This window comes from Plectropomus leopardus, chromosome 7 (genome assembly GCF_008729295.1).
Source record: "Plectropomus leopardus isolate mb chromosome 7, YSFRI_Pleo_2.0, whole genome shotgun sequence".
Classification (NCBI taxonomy): domain Eukaryota; kingdom Metazoa; phylum Chordata; class Actinopteri; order Perciformes; family Serranidae; genus Plectropomus; species Plectropomus leopardus.
Genome location: NC_056469.1, coordinates 29,219,894 through 29,242,740, shown reverse-complemented (window position 1 = coordinate 29,242,740; position 22,847 = coordinate 29,219,894). Strand labels below are relative to the sequence as shown.

Below are 22,847 nucleotides of genomic sequence, written 5' to 3'. Positions count from 1 at the left end.
TACTTACTTGTTCTGCATATGCTTCCTTCAGCTCCTGGGTCTCCAGATCGTCTTGTAACCGCTCAGCAGAGGTGATGGGCTTCACTCCCGCCGTCCTGGCTGCCTGGCTGACTGCATCAGAGAGGGAGAGGAGGCTTCCACCGCTCACTCCAGTCTGGAAACACACATATCGTTTTAAAAACTGCATGAGACTTTGTCTCTGGGTGAGTTTTATTACTGGGTGAGTGCAATACGTGTTTTTATTACTGGGCATGTGCAATATTTATCATATGCGATGTGTGCATTTGTATTAAGTGAAAATGTGACTATGTGCAGTTGCACATCTGGTGTTTTTAATGTCATGGTGTGAAAATTGTTATTGTTGTTAAGTGTGGAGACATTATCTGTGCAGCACTGAGTCCAAGACAAATTTTCCCCTGCAGGGACAATAAAGTGTATCGTATCGTATCGTACATCGGCGCCCTGAGGAAGGTAAGGACAAGTTAAATTCATACATAGTAAGTAAATTTCCAACTGATCTGCTTACCTTCCTGCGTTTCGCTGGCATGCCATGCAGATAGGCGTCAGATAACGGAGGCTGAGCCTTCATCTTCCTCTGGGTCGATATATCACACCTGATGATAGGCACCCATTCCTACCAACACCGACAGTAAACAGAGAGGAAATATGATCACAGGTCTTTAAGACTGTCTTAATACAAAACAGCATTTAAAATATCTTTGTGTGACTGTTTCTTACTAAAAACACTACACTTCAACATCTGTTGGCATACTATGACATTTTAATTTTACTTTTTATGATGTTTTGGTTGACACACTAAACTAAATTTTAATGCAATTTTAGACCACATAGTATACATTTACTATTTATGCAATTCTGGATGACATATTATACTATAACTTTTTCATGTATGTCTTTTTGTATGTCTTCAAAAATGTCATAAAAAGACATACTTTAGTATGTCGACTACAAAAGCATGAAAAAGACATAGTATAGTATGTCCTCCAAAATAGCATTAAACATCATAGTAGTGTTGTACCAAATACTATAAAGATTTGTACTATGGTATACCATCCAAAAATGCATTTTAAAAAAGTCATAGTATAGTATAACACCCAAAATCACATAAAAACTTCATAGAAAAGTATTATGTCCAAAATACCATGAAAAATTATAGTATGTTGTCAAAAATGGCATAAAAAAGTCATACTTTAGTATGTCGACCACAAGAACATGAAAAAGACATACAGTATGTCTTCTAAAATAGCATGAATAAATCATAGTTCAGTATGTTGTCGAAAACCACATTAAAATGTCATAGTATATTATGTCTCCAAAAATTGCTTAAAAACTTCACAGTATAGTATGTCCTCCAAAATCAGATGAAAACTTCATAGTACAGCATGTCTTCCAAAATATGTTGAGAAAGTCATGGTACAGTATATCGTCCAAAACATCATTGAAAAGTCATACTATAGTTTGTCAAAAAACATAGTTTATCCATTAAAAAATGTCATAGTAAAGCATGCATGCATTAATTAATGTTTATTTCATGACTCGATTACTTTTTTTATGGCATACAATTATATTTTTCAGAGGCATGCACACTATACTATGACATTTTTTAATGGTTAAACTATGTTTTTTTTTGACAGACTATATTTTTGACATAGTATACTATGAATTTAATTTTGATATACTATAAAATACACATTTTTTTCATCATAATATATACAATTACTATTATTATTTGGTATAAAATAATATGATTTTCTTTTAACTATAGGTCTACTATGACTTTTTTTTGATTCTATAGTAGGACTTCTTTGTATATACTACTACTTTTTATAGCATACTGTACTACATCATTTTTTGACATGCTATTCTATCACATTTTTTATGGAAAATTTAAATACTCAATGTGTCTTTTCATTCACAATGTCCTAACTACTCTGAATAATCTAAAGACTCAAAAGAATAAATTATTTTTCACACTGTTGACAGTTTGTTCATTGGCCTATGCAGAGTAACGAGAGGACACTGAGACACGTGTAGTCATGAAAATTCTTCCCTCCGCAAACAAATTATAAGATAAATGTTTAAAAAAAACTGTGGGCTCTTACAGGGGGAACAACTGCCGTCCAGGCCTCTGACTCTCGAGCCGACTCCTCGCTCCCTCCCTCAGCTCCCGCTGCTGCCATGTCGCCACCTAATGGTGCGGCTCCTCCTGAGGCTCCAAGGTCTCCAGGTAACGCCCTCATTTCCCGTGACGATGCCCTTGTGTCGTGGGACACCGACATGGCCTCCTCTGCTGTGGTGGCTGCAGCTGGTGAGAGGGTGTCACCGATCTTTGGGAGTGGAGAACAATGAAGTGAGGAAACTAAAAAGGCAGCGCAGTATATAAAATGTCGAGCTGTGTTCATCTGAAAAGGACAATAAAGACAAAACATACTTACAGTTGCACTTTGTGTTCGTTCGGGCTCTTGTGTGCCAGTTGCAGAAGACTGATCTCTCTGTGAAAGAATGTCATTTAATATTTATTAGCCATTTCAGACGGGCTGTCCTAAGTAACAGGATATGTAACAGCCATCAGGTAAGAGGGACTGCTTCTTTGTCTGCATGTAACATGCTGCATGTGCATTCTGTCGTGCAAAAAACTGTTTTCCAATGTAAAAGTCAGAAAATAAAAACCGAATTTTACAGTTGCTCAAACAAAATATGGGGTCAACAAATATTTAAATTGCTGAGTGTAACCGAGAAGTTACATCATGTTAAGGAGGCTTATAGGTTTGATTTCCTGCAACTGCCAATACATGTTCATCCATATTTTGGAAAAGAAAAACAAAAAACCAAACAAAATAAAAACAAAAACAAGGCATGCTTCTGGTCTGTTACCTGTGTGTAAACTATGTAGTTCTGGATCTGCTCCTGTGTGATGGGGATATGCTCCAGAATCACCTGCAGCCTCATCGTCATCATACTGGTCATCCAGTTCTCCAGACTGGGGCTGATGTCACTGGACATCCTCCGCTGGAACAGGAAGAGAAAACACAGCTTTTATTTTGTTGGTAGAACTGTTTTGTTTTTGTCTTTTTGAAACATTCCTGCCTTTGTTGTGTCTGTTTAAAATGATCTTCACCGAGAACAATAAAGTTCACTTCAACTCTGAGTTTTAACTTAATGGACAGGGTCTCTTTCCTTTGATTTTCTTGACAACTGTTGCTCCGATCGTCCTCACACTTAGCAGGTGTATTGCTGAGGACCGAAGCAGTAATGAGAGCAGGAGCTTGAGATCTTTTTAACATATTTATTAGTAGTACACTGCTTCTGCCAAAAGTGCACACTGTGTAATTGGGCTGGATATAAATTTAAAAACTGCACTACCAGTACTCTTAAAGTAATACTGATAGCAAACTAGTACTCCAGTCCATAATGTGACAGGAGTGGCGTGTTGTATAGTTGCACTTTTAAACGTTTTGGTGACATCTTGGCTCGCTGAACTGCCAAGTCTTAAATACACCGAGCTCAACAGTGACAGGGCTAAAACTTAGCATCACACGGCTAAGTTACCTAACAGTAATTAACGGATTTAACGACAGTCAAATCAGTCAATGGCAGGCTAGGGGCACCTTGTTCTCCGTTGCTCGCTACAGTACATTAAACAACAAAAACATAATGAGAGATTGTATACTGACTATTCGGTGGTTGATCACTGCGGTGAGAGCTCTCTGGTCTCCTCTCAGACAGTGCAGGTTGAGGGCGAGACACTCAAACAGTGCCTGATTACACAGCTGAAGCAGCCGAGGCCCAAATGAGTCATCTGGATGAGAAAATATTGATATTAGCAGAATACACACAATTGCAACTCCTAGTGAGACAATAAAAATTAACATTTTTAAGATAACTTTAACTCCTGATAAACAATTATTAACTCTAGTGATACAACCTATACTTTAACACAAACAGAAGCTTAAACCTTAAGTATCCTTTAGAAAACTTTACATGCTTTTCATTCTTTATTTCTCGATAATTTTGGCTGTGTTCATGCATACGGCATGAATTTTGGCAAGATTGTGTATTTTTGTTTATTCTTGTTTAAACTATTACTGTTCTAAAAATTTACCGGTGCAACGTAGAATATGGGAGGCAATGTGCATCAGCTGCTGTCTGAAGAAGGACATGTTGGTCTGAGTGACGTCAACGCCCTCCAACACTGTGACTGAAGACTCTCTCTGTGGGAGATGGAAAAAAATTTTTAAAAATAGGTGTCGTCAATGCAGTTAGCATTTTAACAATAAGGTAAACCCACACTTAAACCAAACTGTCCCCAAATGTCAACTTGTTCTTTTCCATAAACACTTAACATTTTTACTGGTGTTTTCTCTTCAAACACATTTCCTACACATATGAGAAACATATTAGTCAGCTACCACACTGAACTCCCGCTATTAGTCTCATGTTTTACCATCATGTTTGATTTTATATTTTAGGGACTCTAGAGGAAGAGTGGACATCGAGGACTTACAAAGCTCTCGCTGATATACTCCTCAAGTTCATTGACAAGACTGTCAGCTGCAGCCTGGAGGGATGGAAACAGAGAACATTAAGGAAAAACAAGAAAATGACAACACATACAGGGAAAACAAAACAAAAATCACGCAATTACTGGTTAGTTACATCAAAGACCATCAAACATGGAACCAATACTGAAAACTAAATTAGTTGTACAACTACTCAATCTACTTTTAATTACACTCGAGAATCAAGAGAACAATTTAAAGGAAAAACATTCCTCTTTAACTAGTGAGTGGTACTAACAGCAATGTTCTCATCAGTGGGTTCTCTGCCGCTGAGGTAGTTCTGCCTGAAGAACTGGGACAGTTGAGGCTGGATGCGACCAAGGGGCTGGTGCTGGCCATGAAGCAGCATCACCAGGTCTGACATGGTGAAGGTTTGGCATACCAACATCAGCAGCTCTCCAAAAAACCCTGGGAACCACAGTAAAGAAAAACAAAAGAAATATTTTGATGCATATTTTCTGACGCACTCCTTAACTGCATCGCTACAAATATACTTGTGTGTTTGTTCTTTACCGGTTGGATCCTCAGGACTGATGAAGATGTTGGTTGCCTGGGATAGCCTCTGCATGAACTGAGCGATGCTCTCCGTGTCATTCTGGGCCTGACCCAGAGAGCCCATCATGGTGCTCAGGACGCCACGGACGATGCCTGTGAACAGCTCCGGGTTGAGGGCTTCGGCTCCAGCAGGGGGGTTGGCCATGGGGTTGGGCCCTGCAGCAGGAGCGGTACCAGAGGGAGGCGGGGGTGGAGAGAAGATGGGCTGGGCCTAGAGATGAAATACAAACAAGGATTTATTGACATTGTTTTGCTTTACTGCAAAGGCAAGTGATTTCTTTACATGGAAAGCAAAACATCACTAACACAAGTATCTCACTCAGTGTCATACCATCTGCCCTCTAGTGGGCGACAAGGAGACACGGTGATGACTCTGGTCAATATCATTTGAAATGTTTCTCTACTTGAGCCAATAAGATGTATATTCATGTTTTTTCCTGATTGTTTACCTCAGAAACTCTCATCAAAGAGAAAGTAAAAGCAGAGTGCAAATTGTAAAAAATACATTCAGTACCAGCTTTTGGAACTTAAAAGTGTCTGAAATGCAACAGAAGTCTGGTTTTCTCTCAGTCCACCTAAATTACAATCTGCTCATAGTTTACAATTAGACTTTTGCCCAATGACGCCAAAGTGAAACTGCCCAGTGCAGCTTAAACTGTCACAACACACTGTATTAGGGGTAAAGGCAACTGGGAATGTCTACAAGGTGGAAAAAACGATGATGATTTGGAAGATCAATATAAGATGAGAAGTTTAAAACATGTTGAATCACTGACACAAAAAAAGCAAACAGAGAGAAACTGTTACTCTTGTTCTTGGCAATGTTTATCAGCACGAAATAGCTGCAAGACATTTTTGAGATTTAAGTGTTTCAAACTATTTTTTTTTATCACAACTTGATCTGGCGCCACACTTGTTCTAAGACAATCTATTCAATCAATTTCCAAGAATCAAAAATATATATGACATTTTGTACTGATGCACATATTTCACAACATCTGTAGGCAGGTAATACAGGACTACAATGAACAATGCAACTGATGTGCAAATTAGGCTGAAATTCTCATGCGGTGCAAGCTGAACATACAAACACTGACCTGCTGCATGAACTCGCTCACTCCCTGGATGAAGGCTGGGACTCCAGATGTGGTGACTGTAATTGAGGGAGCCCCTACAGGACCTACACCGCCCCCCAGGAGAGAACCCAGGAGCTGGCTGAGGTCTGGGGGCATCTCCAGGGACTGGGGCTCGCCGGTGCTGGTGTCAGACTGGCTCGGTGTGCCAGCAGTGTTTGCGGTAGGGGGCGGTGTTGGACCCGAGTTGGAGAAAGAAAAGGAGGAGGAGGATGAGGAGGTTTGGGAGGAGGAGGAAAAGGAGGAAGAGGAAGATGTGGACGTGGAGGAGGAAGATGTGACTGTTTGACCAGCTGTAAAAAAAAAAAAAAAGACAGATTGAAGTGAGAATTAAAGAAGAATCCAAGTATCACTGATGGACAACAATCTCTGATGATTTTTCTATACTTTAGGTATGATAATTAGACAAACCGCCATGTGCCTCCACATGCTACCATGTACTGCTCAGTTCATTCTTGAGTTTGTGCCAAATTTAACGAAACTCCCTTAAAACCATCTTCAGATATTGCATTCACAAAAATGAGACAGATGTAAGGTCACAGTGACCTCTGAACACAAATTCTGAAAATTCTCTGAAAAGTTGAGTCCATGTGAATGTTTGTGTCAAATTTGACCAAATTTCCTCAAAGTGTTCTTGAGATATCGATTTTACAAGAATGAGATGAATGTAAGGTCACACAACTGGAGAAGCTTACCCATTTGTCCTGGCAGCAAAAGCTGTCCAACTAGTCCACTAATCATCTGGTTGAGAGCAGCAGGATTGAAAGCCTGTGGGGATTTTTTTATTAGCCTCGGTTATTGATAATCAGCCTTAAAAACAGGAACCAAATCAGAAAACCTTATCCCCACCTGTCCTGGCTGCTGTCCTGGCATGGCAGCCCTCACATTGATGGTGGTTCCCCGAGTGCCGAAGGCTGGAGGCGGCATGTTGGGAGCAAAGGGCGGTCTAGTGAACACAACCCGGGCCTGGGGCTGGGGGCCAGTATGGGGAGGTGGTGGGGGAGCAGTCGGGGTGGTGGTGGGTGTGTTGGGACCTGTGGTGGTAGTTGAGGAGTTGGCTGTGGAGCTGTAGCCAGGAGGGGTGGGCTGGGGTGGGACTGGTTGGCCAGGAACAGTGGCAGTGGCGGCGCTAGTAGCTACTGCGGCAGCATATTGACTGATCTGTTGCATGAGATTGCGCATGAAGTCAGGAGGGAGACCACCTACAAGGAGAAAAAGAGCAGAAGAATAACATGATTTTAGGGCTTTAGCTGCCTCAGAAATTTGTCAGTCCAACAGAATTTGGCTGTTTAATACTAATATTTGACTTTGTTTCTATTTTTTTGTGTTGACTATCATGAAAAGCCTTTAATAAAGAGCCAGATTTTCTCTTAAACAGGGTTCAGCAGGAAATTCAGGGTCACATGAACATTCACATAAAGTAGTACATATTACTACAATATAGCTGCATTACATGGAAGGCTATCCATGGAGGATTACTGCAACAATTTCAGTACACAAAACAAAATTCCATGACCTTTACAAAGACTTTCACTTATTTTCATAATTCAATGACTTTTCCAGGCCTGGAGAAGCCTAGAAATTCCATGAAAGATTTTCCATGACCATGGGAACCCTGAGTATTCCAGCTTTCTGGCAGCATCCCCAAATGTTTACCTCTGTTTTCAGCGGTAAATGAAAAGGTTTTCAAAAAAGAAGGCTTAATATGTTGATCAAAAACAACTGAGTATTTGACTAAAAGGGTTGGAGGATTGGAAAAACAGATAACCTGGATTTGATTATGTTATACAAAATGTAGCATACAAAATGTGACATAACTTTAGTAGGTACTAACAGCCCCCAAACAAGGTATGTGTGAAGCTGGAAAGACGTGACAATGGGTGGGGCGAGTGTGATGTTTTGATTATGAGTTATGTGCGCAACCAACCATGAAAGATTTAAAGAATAGCTGTTAGCAGCTATTTCAAAGAAGATCAGCAGCCGTAAATGTCAGTATATTGGGAAAACAATAACGTTCAGGAGCTCTTTACCCTTCAGATGAGATCAGCTGTCACATAACAAAGAATGTAAATGACTGTTATTGACATGTTAAGTCTTTGTTATTGTTTAGAAAGCGCTTTCGACATGTATATTATATGTCACATTAAAGGCTGAAGCTGTTGTGTTACATGTAATGATTTCTGGATTCTGGGCTGCAGTGTACAATGACATACTGGGGCGAAACGATGCTGCCATCATTTGTTTCTGTGTAAAAATGCAAAGGGGGCACAAAGAAGGGACTTTGCAGCAGCTCTATAGCGTGAACTCTGTGTTAAAAAGTGCTTTGGACTTTACCTGGTTGTCCAGGCATCTGTTGTCCAGGTGCAGCAGGGTTTGCGCCTGAACCTGCACATACACACAAAAACAACACACAACCAGTTTGACCTTTAATACTTAAGTAACTGCCAGTAAAATCACACACACAGTAGAACATTCGCAATGAAAGAGCCAACATTCAACAAACATGAAAAAAAGATCATGTGAAATTTGAACCTGCAAATCAGATAAGTAGTAAGTTCCACTCTTCAGATCACTGATTGTGGCAGCAGTGCACGGAGGACACATTAGTGTGGAGTGTGCAAACATTAACCTCCGCCTGCACTGCTGCCCAGCAATATGACACACAAACAGCTTTGACGCAGTAGAGCACTCAATCAGTGGCGGGTAGGGGACAACACACCGTCCGTGTTCATCTGCATCATGACCACCGGTACTGCCTGGTGGCTGATCCTGATGACCCGGGGGCCAGCCTGTCCCTGTCCAGCCTGCTGATTGGACGGGGAATTCTGTGGGGGGGAGGTCTGTCCCTGACCTGCCTGCTCCGACTGGCTGGCCGGCTGGGTGGATGGAGCTTGTCCCTCCGTGCTGTTGGCTGCAACAGTCACTGTAGCACCCATGTTCATCTGTCGGTGAAGGTGTGAGCACGGTCAGTCTGAATACACTAAACGTTCCCATCAATAAGTTTGATCAAAAATACGCTTTCATCCACTTACTTGCACAGGGATGTGGTGGTGCACAGCTCCAGGCAGGGTGACTGGGCTGGCATAGTGGGAAAAAGGCCGGACCACATGCAGGTGGCGGGGTACGGGGCTCATGAGGTTCAATCGCAGGTCACTAAGGGCCACAAGGGCGTTACCAAGGAGACGGAGACACTCCCACGTCAGGACGAGGGTACGCTGGTCCTCCTCTCTCTCCTGTGGCAGAAAAAAAACAAGCTTAGGCAACTTTTTTTGAATGACAACTATATTCAGTGACTAATGTTAAAAGGTCTAGTTTTTGAAGGTTTAGTGGCATCTTGCGGCAAAGTTGCAAAGCGGAAACTTCTCCCATGTGCAAAGCGTGAAGAAGAGCTTCAGCGGCCCACATGAAAACACAAAAACGGGAATGGCCCTATTTACAACCAGTGCTTAGTTTGTTTTTTTTCTGTGCTATTATATAAAGTCTGTATGTAGATATAGACAGCTCATTCTAAGGTAATGAATCAAAAAAAACTCCTTTTCAGGCAATAATAATCAAATGAAAACAAAGCTATGAACAGTTTATTCCATATCCGTGTTTTTAAACTAAAAGCAAAAATTATTATATGTTTACACACACACACACACACACACACACATATATAAATAACTTCATATTTTATGGGTGGTTATTGCCAAAGTATTTGTAGGTCAAAACCACTATGGAGACTGGCAATTTACTCTCCCACAAAAAATTAAAAACATTTCTGTTAAATATAACAGAAATTAAATTACAGGTTATGTATAAGAGTAGTGTAAGTTGCCCTAGTGATTGTGAACTTATTGAACCTGAAGATATGTGTTCAGAACAGTCGATTAAGTCCATACATCCTTTTGGCTCAACTTGTAAAAGGTACAAAAGATTGTGTGAATTAAATCAGGAAGCGGGAGGTAAATTATTGCATCTATAATAATCCTATAGAAACAAAATAATTGCCTAAAATATAACTGCCCTTGAAACCTCGTGAATTTATAAACTGTAGATGTAGGAGGAGTTTTTGAATATGGATATTCTGGCATCCTCATAAAAAACACCTTATAAATATACCAAAGATCACCAGTTAAATCATATTTTGGCTGTTTGAACCCTACTGTATTATTGTTGTATTCGGCAGTGGTGGCTGTCTCCAGGATGGTGTGAGCTCTCTGAATGAAAGGCTGTAGTCTCTCCTCCACCCTCCGCAGCTCAGACAACATCTCCGCCAACTCAGCTGGGCTGGGATGACTGGGGGGAAGAAAGGAGAGCAAAGCTGATGCCGATCAAACAACAGCTGTTCACAAAACTGGACAACACACAGATACAGCTTCACCATGTTTAAAAAACAAAAAACAAAAATATATTATATACAGAGGAAGAAATGCAACTGACAGTAGAACACAGGGATCAAATAACAAGCTTGTTTCAATAAAACGTTGTAGTATAAGAAGAAAAGACTCCTGCAGTGGCCCCTATGAATTATTTGATGTTTGTTTTATTGTATGTTTTTTTTTTTTAAATCAGAAGTATGAGGCATAAGTAAAAGTCCGTAGCCCCTTATACACTCCCTGTTCAAGACGGGAATGCCGCGTCGTTATTGCGTTTCACCCTTCTGTAAAAAAAAAAAAAAAAAAAAGGCTCAATAGGTTGAGCAGATGTCTTACTTGGGTCCAGGTTGGGGTGTTGGTCCTTCAGACTGTGCTGAGGAGGTGGGCGGAGGTGGCGGAGTTGTTGGAGGTGGGGAGGTGTCCATGGGCTGGGCAGAGGGGGAGGGAGTGGAGGTGGTAGATGAAGACGAGGGCGGAGGGGGAGCAGCAGCAGAAGTTGTCTCTGTTTGAGTGGATGAGTCGCTCGGCCGACTCTGAAAGACGAAACAAGACAGCAGGCAAATTTGCTACTGCGAAAAACAGTAATTTCTCTGGAGATTTGGTACTGAAGTAATCTGAAGGACGAGCTCTCACCTCCATCCTGTGGATGACATCATTGATGTCCCTCAGGAGGTTCTCAGCCAGCACCAGCCTCAGCCTGGGCTCGCTCTGCACTGGCTGGTCCATATCGATGTGAACGTTCACGGACCCATTGCTCTGAAATAAAAAGGGGACAATCAACAAAACAGGGACAATCTTATCAGGCAATGTGCTCTAGAAACAGACATAGTATCTTACCCCAGTGCTGGTTGTGACTCTGGCATTCCTGGCATTCTCTCCCATGCCGGACACCATCTGCTGAACCGACATCTAAAATAAAATAACAACAACAACAGAGGCAATGCAACTTTGGAAACAACACTTAACATGCAAGACAAAACTTCTAACGGTCATGAAATGAAACATGATTCAAGCTGGGAAACACACTGCACATAAATTATAGATTTGAGCAAAACTAAAGTGATATTTTCGAAATGTTAATAAACTACAATTGCAAGATGACTCTGCTTCCATTGAGTGATGTTATGCAACTTCTCCTCTCGCAATAACACTCCAAGAAGTGTGGCGAAGGATGATCAAAATATCAGCAGGTTAATTTCTATAGCAGCCACCGCACTAGCGATGAGCGATAATGGAAAGGCAAGCGCGTTATACGAAGGAGCGGTCACGTATGAGGGATTTCTGATAGGCAATAGTCCATGATTTCACAGAGGAATTGTGGATTAAAAACTTCTGGATGATCCACCCGACTTTTGAAGAGTTATATGATGCAATAACACTTCTTGCAGCGCCTCCTGCATCATGCCTGAGGGAGCCAGTTCCTCCCAACAAGCACATAGTCATAGCATCATGTGACCTATAAATGCAAAAATAAGTGTTTCTATTACAGTTTTGGAAAATATCTTTTTTTCACCTAAAATACCACCTCATGTGATGTTTTTTTTTTTATAAAGGGGAGTTTTTTCGAAATTGACGTTTTTATTCGGCATATTTTATATTCACATTCCACAAGCGCTATTTGAGGATTAATGGAAACCCGCCTGGTGTGATGGGGCATCGAGTGTCTTTTCTTGGCTGAGCACTGCATATTTGGCATTTTTTTCTGGTTTCAGAGAGATGAAAATTATTCAACTCTGGTAAAACGCAGCGGTCGCATGTCACTTTCACATTTTACCCAGCTGTCCAATCACACTACAGGAGAGGCAGGACAAACACTACAAAACCAACTGTCACATGGCTGAACAACCAAAATGCAGGAGAACTTCATACCGATCACAGACAAACTGATGGCTCTGTCGTCTCTCCTGACGCACTTCAGCCTTCCCTTCATCCAGTGCAAGTTCTCTACCTTGTGCCAACATTTTTACTTTTGTAGATACTCTGTATCAAAGCAACAAGATGCAACCAAAGCGTCTCAGCTGAAAAAACGCTGGCCTCTTATTGCGCCTCAATGTCCTTCTGTGTTCCGCATTCAACATGCATTTATTTTGTTTATAAACTCTCATTTTTATCGTTTAAAAAGCAATAATATACCTAATAAGAGCCTAACAACAGGACTTTTTCTTTTTATTCAGGAAGCACTAAAATCTGAATAAATTAAGTAATTTGCAAAACATAAGTAGCAAGTTACAGAAGTCCAGTGAGCTCACAAATTTCTAACTCCTCTGCAGTCAAAAAAGGCTTTATGTATTTCTTTTAAACACAGTAGTGCTCCCCAGGACTTGTAATACCTTGTAAAACACTGAACAGTCCTAAATAAGTCATAAAACAAACCTACCTGTATCTGCTGGGGGTCCATGATGTTGACAGGAAGGTTAAAGGTGCCGAGCATTACGTAGCTGTTAGCGTTACGATCGTGTGGAGGCACTTGTGATGTTCCCTGGGAGGAGGAGGAGGGTCCGCTGTCTGCTGAAGTGCCCCCTGACCCTGAGCCAGGCTGGGAGGGCGGAGGGGGCGCCCGCTCCACGAGATGTATCACCTTTCCATCTACATCTGGAACAACAGAGAACTACGGTTACATCTGTACACATATGATGGCATGTTGACTTCAAACTTTTGTTTTGAGAAACAAGAGGAATTCTAGCTTTATTCTACATCACTGAAGGCCTTAAAAACGATGTCCACTTGCTTTTGCTGGCAAGACAACATTAATAACGATGGACAAAAGACAGTGAGCTCAAAAGCACCCATTCAAATACCCACTCAAGAAACAGATTGCAATACACAGTCTTTATTTTCCAGATATTCATTCATTTATTTGTGGCACCTGGCCACAATTCAAACACCTGCCACCACATTTTGATTTTCTATGTAAGCAGCTGGGCCATTCATTAGCTGCTCTGAATATAAACACCTTTCAGTAATCCATTCCTCCAAACTCTCAGAGCACAGAGCATACACTTGTCACAAACAGGGCAGCAGAACATCAAAGTGACACTTAACTGCTCACTGAGCTGGGTCTAAAAATTTGCTTTCACTCACAAATAGCTGCATCTCTAATCATCAATCTGATTAGCTTTGATAACATCGACTGAGCAATTATCCAACCTGCAACTCAAAACTCTACAAACTGCTGCTGAAAGATAAAAAATGAGTTCTGCCTGTGCTGCGTTCATGGACCTACAAAATCTCTGAATTTAGAGAGGGAATACAGACTGATACACAAGCACACACAGGCAGGAAATACTGTTTTCTAATACAATAGTAGTCAAGCACAATGGCAAAATAACATCAAAGCAACGGATGTGTGTGTGGCCTGCCTGTTAAGAATCAATGTGCACATAATGGTGAAAAAATAATAATTTTTGTGATGCTGCACTTTTATGATACATAAAATAAACAGGCAGGCGTGCAAAATCAAATCTAAAATTGCCTTAGAATCAGATCAAATCAAGTTCTGTATTGTTTTAATTGACTCCTTGAATACTTACTGTAGTCTGCCAGGGTCCTTTCATCCTGTAAGACTCTGCCCTGATAGATCAGCCTCTGTTTGTCCACAGGGATACCCACTGAGGGGGCAATGTGCTCCTTGAACTCTTTTACTGTCAACTATGAAAAAAAAGATGAAACACTAGAGTGAGACTTTCACAAAGGCAAATTGAAAATGAACATTCACTCTGGTGTTTGCAGTAGGAACTGAAGAATTTACCTGAGCACCAACAGTGTAGGTTCTGCTTTGGGAGTCTAGTGTTTTGACTGTCACCTCTATGTCTGCAGTTTGTTCCTCCATTGTGTTCCTGGATCAGAAAATAATGAGTTTGGGTTATTTATTATTTATTATGTGAGTGTTACAACATTTAACTTAAAAGTCTTTTTAAAATATTAAATCAGCTGATATTCTTATCTTAACAGAAACAACCCTTCTTGATAAAGATCTGTCGTCTGTCGTTTATTTGTTTTATTGACCTCAACTCAGATGTGCTTACTGGTTTATTGGTTAACCTATTATAATATTCTGATGGATTTTACTCATGAGTTATTTTTATTGGACAATTTTACTAACAGCTCATTTTTTTTTAATTTACATGTATAATCCTCTTTTAACGTTCTACTTTTACCATTATTTTAACATTATTTTTATGCATTTTAACAATATTTGTATTTTTTACTAGTCTATTCTTCATCTTTATTATTGTTTTATGGGCTTTTATTGTTAGCTTTAATGGATTTTATTCACTTTTATGATCGTTTGCTTACTTTCTTTTGTGCCTGTAACTTCTTCCTCACACTTTATGCAGCAGGTTGTGCTTCCACTTAGAAAGAAATGTTCTATACAAATCAAGTTTTGCTTGGTTGTTCTTTAAATGATTTTTAAGGCCTAATATATAATAACTGATTTGGAGACAACGTAAGACTTTTTGAAGGCCAGTAAAGACCTTTAATACTTTAAACTTCTATCATTGAGAAACTAGTTAAACTTATACTCAAATCATTAGGTTACACCTTCAAATAACATAAACAATCAATTACATATGAAACGGCTCAATGTCGACAAAACTGGCAAATTGTTGCCTCCTAAAAATCGGTAACACTAACAAAACAGCAGTTGTTGAGGAATCAATAAAATAGCCATGTTTAGTTAATTAACTCTATTTATACAGGTAAGTCAGAAGTAATAATCTGAGCAGGTAGCCAAATCAACTTGCTAAGTAGTATCAAAATTAACTATCAGCGGTTGATGTTAGCTAAGTTAGTTGTATTCTGCTAGGCCGGTGACAATAATTTCATATTTTTTGTACTGATTAAACGATTTAAAGAGCCACACGTAACGCTATCGATAATTACGTTTAGCGTTAGCCAGCTACCGTTTGTTAGCGCTGGCTTGTTAGCAGGATTTAGCTTAGCTCAACTTAGAAAGCGCACAGTTTGCGTCGAAGCTAAATTTGCCAAGCTAACTAGCGCTAGTAAGGAGGCTAAGCTAATGCTACGTAAACTAAACGATACAATAAGCGTTTATGGGAGACGACGGGATATTATGTTTTCATAAACACCGTGGCGTGTTGTTCGGTGGTTACCTTAGAGAGTCACGCTATCCTTTCAACTTATCCAGTGTACGCAGCTGTTTGTTATCTTCAAATAACATGCAAATGACTTCCTAGTACGAGCTCCGGTACTTACCAGAAGCTACCAGGCTGCACGGATGACGACGCCGAAGTTAGTTTCCGATTCGTCGATTCCGATTCAGCAGTTAAGGTGAGAGTCGAGGGAAAAAATAATAAAAATAACTAAACGTCCGATCCTCTGTTTTTTGCACTTATTGATGTGGAAGCATGTCAGACTTTCCTTTTTTTATCCCCATTTTTTGTTAGTATTTACAAGTACCAATGAAAATCAGACAGTACAATAGTTCGTACCATATGCAAACCTTTAACTAATTTCAAAAGCCAGCAAGAAACTGGCAAGAAAAAAAATAACAAGCAATAGCGAAAAAAAACAAAAAAAATAGCAACTTTAGCAACAATAAAAACAAAATAAACAAATTGGTATTTTAATTAAGAAATTAAATATAAATAAATACTGTAGCATGTGGATTGGTGCCCATGCTTCTGACTAAAGACATTGTAATTTGGTAGCCTAACTATTCCACCTGTTGTTTTAAAACATGGGTGCTAAGAAGGCTGACCATTTACCAATTACACTCATTTATTGAGCCTTTATTCATATAAATTATTATTTTTTCAAGGTGAGCTTTTTTTAACAGTGCACTCCAGTCTTGACTTTGTGGTGCAATACTGTCGCTCCATTTATATATATATAAAAAAAAATTATTATTATCATTATCATGCTTTCATAACAGTAAAATGTGCAAAAAGCTTGATTTCTTTAAAAACATAGGAAGAAAGCAACAAGCAATTAAATACGACATAACCGAAAAATTTTACATACATATATATATATGTATATATATATATGTATATAGATATATATAGACATATAGATATATAGATAAAAAATACCAGAAATTAGCAGAAAATAAAAAATAAAAAAACCCAAACAAACAAAAATAAAAACTGGGAAACCAAGGCAAACAAGAAGTAGAAAAAAGTGCTCAAAAACTATAGTAATTTTGTGACATAATTTTAAATAAATAATCATTATAATAATAAATATAGTTTTACCCCATATTTTCCTAGACATTTTCCCTAGCTTCTTTAAATATATATTTGTTTAAATTTACTTAATTGTTGCAACTTGTTTAACATTTCTTACCAAGTTGCTCGTTGCCCTTTTCTCCACGGTTTTAAATAAAATCATACCAATTTTGCTCGAGGATCACAGGATTAAATACTTATGAAAGTCGTCTACAAGCAGCAAAAGAGAAGTAATGGCACTCCAGATTTTAAAGGGTTAAGTTTTCCCTTAACTCTCCCCTTAACTGCTGACTCAGAAGCTACGAATTGGAAACCAACTTCAGCGTCGTGCACGGATGTGACGTTCTGTCGACACCGGAACACAGAGGAAACAAACATGGCGAATCTCGTGGATGCGACAACCCAGCAGCAGTTTGAAGATTTCCTGGCCAAAGCGGGAAAATGCCTGACTGTGGTACATTTCAAGGCGACGTGGTCTGCTCAGTGCGACGCAATGAACGACGCGATGGCCGAGCTGGCCAAGGAACACGCGCACACCACGTTTGTCAGACTGGAGGCAGAAGCGATTCCGGAGGTGTCGGAGAAGTATGAAATCAGCGCCGTCCCCACTTTCGTTTTCTTCAAGGGAGGGGAGAAGGTCGACCGCCTGGACGGAGCCAATGCCCCGGAGCTGAGCAGGAAGGTGCAGCGCCTGGCAGTCAGCGGGAGTCCGGGTGGATCTGCGGAAAGCGGCGCCGCAGACCTGAACCAGCGGCTGAAGAAGCTCATAAACGCGGCGCCCTGCATGCTCTTCATGAAGGGGTCCCCGCAGGAGCCTCGCTGCGGCTTCAGCCGGCAGATACTGGGTATACTGGCGGAGCACAAAATCCAGTTCAGCAGCTTCGACATCCTTTCTGACGAGGAGGTCCGACAGGTATGACAAGCTGTCTCGACATTTGATAAGTTGACTGGATATGTAATGTAATTATCTGTCATTAAATTTTCCCCAGTCAAAATCAACATTTCAGACATGCACAATAACATCTCTCCTATCCACAACTGTCATTTCAAATATCCGCACAGTCATCCTTCCTATAGGACAAATGACGTCACTTTAACCAGTCGTGTATTGGGCTTTTAATTTTAGATATTCACAACGTCATTTGTCCCAGGAAGACTGACGTTGCAGACGTCTGAAATGACAATTGTGCATAAGAGGAATGTTACTGTGCATATCTGAAATGCTCTTTTTGAGCACGAAGAATTAAATTACAGATAACTGCATTACATCCAGCAATTTTGACCAGGAGAAATTCTATTATGGATATCTAATCAATTATATGTAAAAAACGATTTTTCATACCACAGGGGCTGAAGACCTACTCCAACTGGCCCACCTACCCTCAGCTGTATGCCAACGGGGAGCTGGTGGGAGGACTGGACATTGTGAAGGAGCTGGCTGAGTCTGGAGAGCTGGAGAACACCTGCCCGAAAGCCGTCACCTTGGAGCACCGTCTCAAGACCATCATCAACCAGAGCCCAGTCATGCTCTTCATGAAGGGGAACAAGGAGGGCGCAAGATGCGGCTTCAGCAGGCAGACACTGGAGATTTTGAACGAAACCGGAGTAGATTATGACACGTTTGATATCCTGCAGGATGAAGAGGTGCGTCAGGGGCTCAAGACCTATTCTAACTGGCCAACCTACCCACAGCTGTACGTGAAAGGAGACCTGATAGGAGGATTGGACATAATCAAGGAGCTGAAGGGGAGTGGAGACCTCGTGTCAGTGCTGAAGGGGGAGTAGGTGAAATTGCCAAGCCATCAGAGAGGGGAAAAGAAGCTACTGCACATGCTCAGACAAGCCCTGTGTCCCTGATCTAACATGAGGGCCAGGAGGTGAAATATTAGATTTAATAAACAAACTGTTCCACATACAGTACTGTGCAAAAGTCTTAGGCCACCGTAGTTTTTTTGTTTTGGCAAAGAAGTAATGAGGATATATATTCATTTCTTAGTGTTTTTCGTACGCACAACGCACTAAAACACCAAAAACTCATAAATAAAATTCTTCAGACTAAAGTCAATATTTAGTGTGAAACATGGAATTATACAGCTACAACAAAAGATAGCTCAAACATCAATGATCAATCATCATCTTGAACGGTGTAAATAACCAATTAGTGTTGTAAATCTCATATATGTTCAAGACATGCTAAATTGGAAGGCAGGTCACACTAAAAACTTGCAACTTTAGCCTGTTGATGTTGTTTTATTCTGAAATATTAGCATTTTTAATACTGTTGCATATTTCCTGTATGTTCTGGTTGTATTTCAGTAAAAAAAGCTTACAGAGAAATAAATATGTATGATCATTATAACAAAAATAACTTAGTTAAAGGTGGCTTAAAGCTTTTGCACAGTACTGTATAACCCAACTGTTGTAGCTTTTGGATGTGTTCATGTTATACCTAACAGCCAAAAATTAAACTGAAGTCAGCGGGAGATGACCTTGTTTATAGTAATTCTTGACAATATATCTTAAGACAGCGATTCCCAACTGGTCCAGTCAGTGTCCAAATTTCTCCCTTTTTATTAGTTCAAGGTCCACACATTACACCAATAACCACATATTCAATTTAATTTCACTTAAAGTAAACATGTTAGCTTAGAACTCAGTGAAATACAACATATTGTGATAAATAGAAATAACACTTAAAAATTAAAGTTTTTGCTGGAAATTCACTTTATTTCAAAAAAGTGGGTTTTGTTTTGTTTTTTGGGTTTTATTTTACAGATTTGACATGTTCAAAAGTCACTTGCGGCCCATCCAGAATGGACCTGCAACCCACCTGTTGGACACCACTGTCTTAAGAAATATTTTAAGTGAAAGTGGAGCAATCCCTGTGCTTGGCCTAATTCTATAAATCCTGCCTGACTCAGGGAAATACACTGAGAACAGCTGGCTTTAGTTTATGTTATCTGCATTTTGGGGGTTGACATCTGTCCTTCAAGTATTCACAACTTCACACTTAACAACAGGTTTACATTCAGCGAAGCCTCTGACTTTTCATGCTGTCCTGTACACACTTTCTTCACCTGAAAAACAGTTTCAACTCTATCTAATTAGCACTCTGGTTAAATACATAGAACTAACTCTAGGTAGCACTTACTGATACTTTGTTCATTAATGAGATTATTATTAAACAATAAAAAAAAAAAAGAAGATCTGGAGTTGTTTGGTTTTTTTGTCCTAATTCGATTAAAGGTTGCATATGGTACAAAATCATATTTCCATGTTATATCCAAAATAAAGCAGGTGTAGATGCTATAAATACTGAGAAAGTATCAAAATGCTTAATTCTCAGAGAAATGCACACAGCCAGTATTCAGAAAATGTGCCTTGAAACAAGTCGTCTGGATTTCTGTGAGTTTGTGATGTCACAAATATACATTACAAAATGTCAAACTTGAACATAATGATTCTAAATTGATTACTTTTCATTTCCTGTCGGCATGTTTTGTATGTATGTGAAAAACAGAGCGTTTCAGAAAGAGGGTGAATACAGGTGTATAGACTGAATCACCGTGACGTCGCGCTAGCAACTTCTCGGTAGAAAACTGGCTGTTTTTTTTAAATTGTGGTAATACGTAAATCTGGCAAACTTGTTGCTGTGGAGGGGACCGCAGCAAAATACGTTTTAGCAACCTAAAAAAATAGCAATACTTAGTTTGATTACACTAATTAAAGCATAATTATGAACATTATCTTCCATGTCTGACAATACTGACAATCTGACAAGTCAAACAAACCAACAGGCACACAACAACAAATGCTTCCTTATACGACAACACTGCAAACTACAGCCTCAAAAGTTCAAGTTGAGTCAACAGACAAAGTAAACAACAATCAAATAAAGGCTTCACAAGGGTGGTGATTCTGCGGTGTGCATTTCCCAAGGGAAAATTGTTTCCTGCTCACTTCATTTAAGTAAACTATTCAGGAATAAGGAATACTTTAAAAAGCTCCTCGGCTGCAGGGCCCCGGGGATGGATGAGATCCGCCCAGAGTTCCTTAAAGCCCTGGATGTTGTGGGGCTGTCATGGTTGACACGTCTCTGCAGCATTGCGTGGACATCGGGGGCAGTGCCTCTGGACTGGCAGACCGGGGTGGCGGTCCCTCTCTTTAAGAAGGGGGACCGGATGGTGTGTTCCAATTATGGGGGGATCACACTCCCCAGCCTCCCTGGTAAGGTCTATTCAGGGGTACTGGGTAGGAGGGTCCGCCGGATAGTCGAACCTCGGATCCAGGAGGAGCAATGCGGTTTTCGTCCTGGTTGTGGAACTGTGGACCAGCTCTGGACCCTTGGCAGGATCCTTGAGGGTGCATGGGAGTTTGCCCAACCAGTCCACATGTGCTTTGTGGACTTGGAGAAGGCATTTAACCGTGTCCCTCTGGGAGTCCTGTGGGGGGTTCTCGGAGAGTATCAGGGGGTCCAATACCCCATTGGACCCCCTGATACAGGCCATCGGTTCCCTGTACAACTGGTGCCGGAGCTTGGTCCACATTGCCGGCAGTAAGTCAGACTCGTTTCCAGTGAGGGTTGGACTCTGCCAGGGCTGCCCTTTTTCACCAATTCTGTTCATAACTTTTATGGACAGAATTTCTAGGCGCAGCGAAGGCGTTGAGTCCGGCTGGTGACCTCAGGATTGGGTCGCTGCTTTTTGCAGATGATGTGGTGCTGTTGGCTTCATCAGGCTGGGACCTTCAGCTCTCGCTGGATCGGTTGGCAGCTGAGTGTGAAGCGGCCGGGATGAGAATCAGCACCTCCAAACCCGTGGCCATGGTTCTCAGCCGGAAAAGGGTGGAGTGCCCTCTCCAGATCGGGGAGGAGATCCTGCCCCAAGTGGAGGAGCTGAGCCGAAAGAAAAAGCTCTCGATTTACCTGTCGATCTTTGTTCCTACCCTCACCTATGGTCATGAGCTTTGGGTAATGACCGAAAGAACAAGTTCCCGGGTACAAGCGGCGGTCATCCGGCTGCCACCGTGACCCGACCCCCGGTAAGTGGAAGAAAATGGATGGATGGATGGATGGATGGAATACTTCACTCACGAAATGACCATTTGTATATAAGTTAGTCATGCCATATGACCTTTAAGAAAACTTATTACATGGCTCTACAGAAAACAGCAAACTGATTTATTGATTGATTGGGGGGATGTTTATCGCCAACAAAATATCTAAGCCTATCAAAACATCTGTTACAAACTCACACACAAGTCATGCAGTGTACTCCAAGTCTCATTTATCCTGTTGTTGTATGATCAGTATCTCAGAAACACACGCATTTTCACTAAAACTTCACTATTTAAAACTAAACTACAAGTGAAACTTCTCTACGCTGTGTTCAAAGCCAGACTTAAGTACTTTTTTCATTTGAAGTGAAGATGCATGTGTTTGGGAAGTATTGAGCACACGACTGGATAAATGAGATTTGGATTATAGTGTACGAGTTGAGTGAGAGATTATAAATAGATGTTTTGATCAAGTTTTTCTGCTGTTAATTATAGTCCCCAACCAATCAAATCAAAAACTACTAATTAAAACCAGGAATTGAGGAAATGCTACTGTAAGTGAAAATAAACCAGAGGCAGGATAAAACCTAGAAGTACAAATATATAGATAAGTAAATAAATAAACAAATAAGTAATAATAGTAATAATCAGAAGATAAATAAGTAAAATAAACTGCAAATAAGAGGTAAATGAAAGGATAACACCACAAGGTAAAATAATAAAATGTTAAAAAATAATAATAAAATGATATAGGAAGTAGTAAACCTGTGAAACAGACTAAAATGTATAAATAAATAGTCAATACATAAATAAAGTTCAATTAAAAAGCAAAACTTTAAAGGTAGGTCTATATATTTGCCATTTTCTTCATGATTTAAGAGTAACAAGACATGACTAACTGATTTACAAATTGTCACTTTGTGGGTGAAGTATGCCTTTAAGTCTGCACAAGCTAGAGGTAACAAACTGCCA

The 22,847-nt window shown here is 40.3% G+C and overlaps 2 protein-coding genes across 2 annotated transcripts in view; one reads left to right on the top strand and one right to left on the bottom strand.

Annotated features, from left to right (window-relative positions):
* LOC121945672 (large proline-rich protein BAG6-like) overlaps positions 1-15,915 on the bottom strand; it is a 61,107-nt gene extending 45,192 nt beyond the window's left edge. The window contains exons 1-24 of the mRNA XM_042489971.1: positions 15,847-15,915; positions 14,378-14,465; positions 14,160-14,277; positions 13,007-13,221; positions 11,467-11,538; positions 11,263-11,385; positions 10,966-11,162; positions 10,417-10,549; positions 9,301-9,501; positions 8,988-9,210; positions 8,603-8,653; positions 7,118-7,470; positions 6,964-7,036; positions 6,233-6,561; positions 5,094-5,346; positions 4,819-4,988; positions 4,526-4,579; positions 4,124-4,232; positions 3,696-3,820; positions 2,896-3,030; positions 2,457-2,513; positions 2,124-2,348; positions 527-634; positions 8-154 (exon numbers count right to left, since the gene is read on the bottom strand). Of these exons, the coding sequence (XP_042345905.1) occupies positions 8-154; positions 527-634; positions 2,124-2,348; positions 2,457-2,513; positions 2,896-3,030; positions 3,696-3,820; positions 4,124-4,232; positions 4,526-4,579; positions 4,819-4,988; positions 5,094-5,346; positions 6,233-6,561; positions 6,964-7,036; positions 7,118-7,470; positions 8,603-8,653; positions 8,988-9,210; positions 9,301-9,501; positions 10,417-10,549; positions 10,966-11,162; positions 11,263-11,385; positions 11,467-11,538; positions 13,007-13,221; positions 14,160-14,277; positions 14,378-14,458 (3,552 nt within the window). The 5' untranslated portion in view covers positions 14,459-14,465; positions 15,847-15,915. The remainder of the gene's footprint in view (positions 1-7; positions 155-526; positions 635-2,123; positions 2,349-2,456; positions 2,514-2,895; positions 3,031-3,695; positions 3,821-4,123; positions 4,233-4,525; positions 4,580-4,818; positions 4,989-5,093; positions 5,347-6,232; positions 6,562-6,963; positions 7,037-7,117; positions 7,471-8,602; positions 8,654-8,987; positions 9,211-9,300; positions 9,502-10,416; positions 10,550-10,965; positions 11,163-11,262; positions 11,386-11,466; positions 11,539-13,006; positions 13,222-14,159; positions 14,278-14,377; positions 14,466-15,846) is intronic.
* A 1,248-nt stretch (positions 15,916-17,163) lies between these two features.
* glrx3 (glutaredoxin 3) lies at positions 17,164-18,940 on the top strand. Its single transcript, XM_042490012.1, has 2 exons — positions 17,164-17,733; positions 18,168-18,940. Exons 1-2 carry the CDS (start codon positions 17,197-17,199, stop codon positions 18,603-18,605), a joined length of 975 nt encoding a protein of 324 aa, XP_042345946.1. The 5' UTR covers positions 17,164-17,196; the 3' UTR covers positions 18,606-18,940.
* The last annotated feature ends 3,907 nt before the right edge of the window (positions 18,941-22,847 follow it).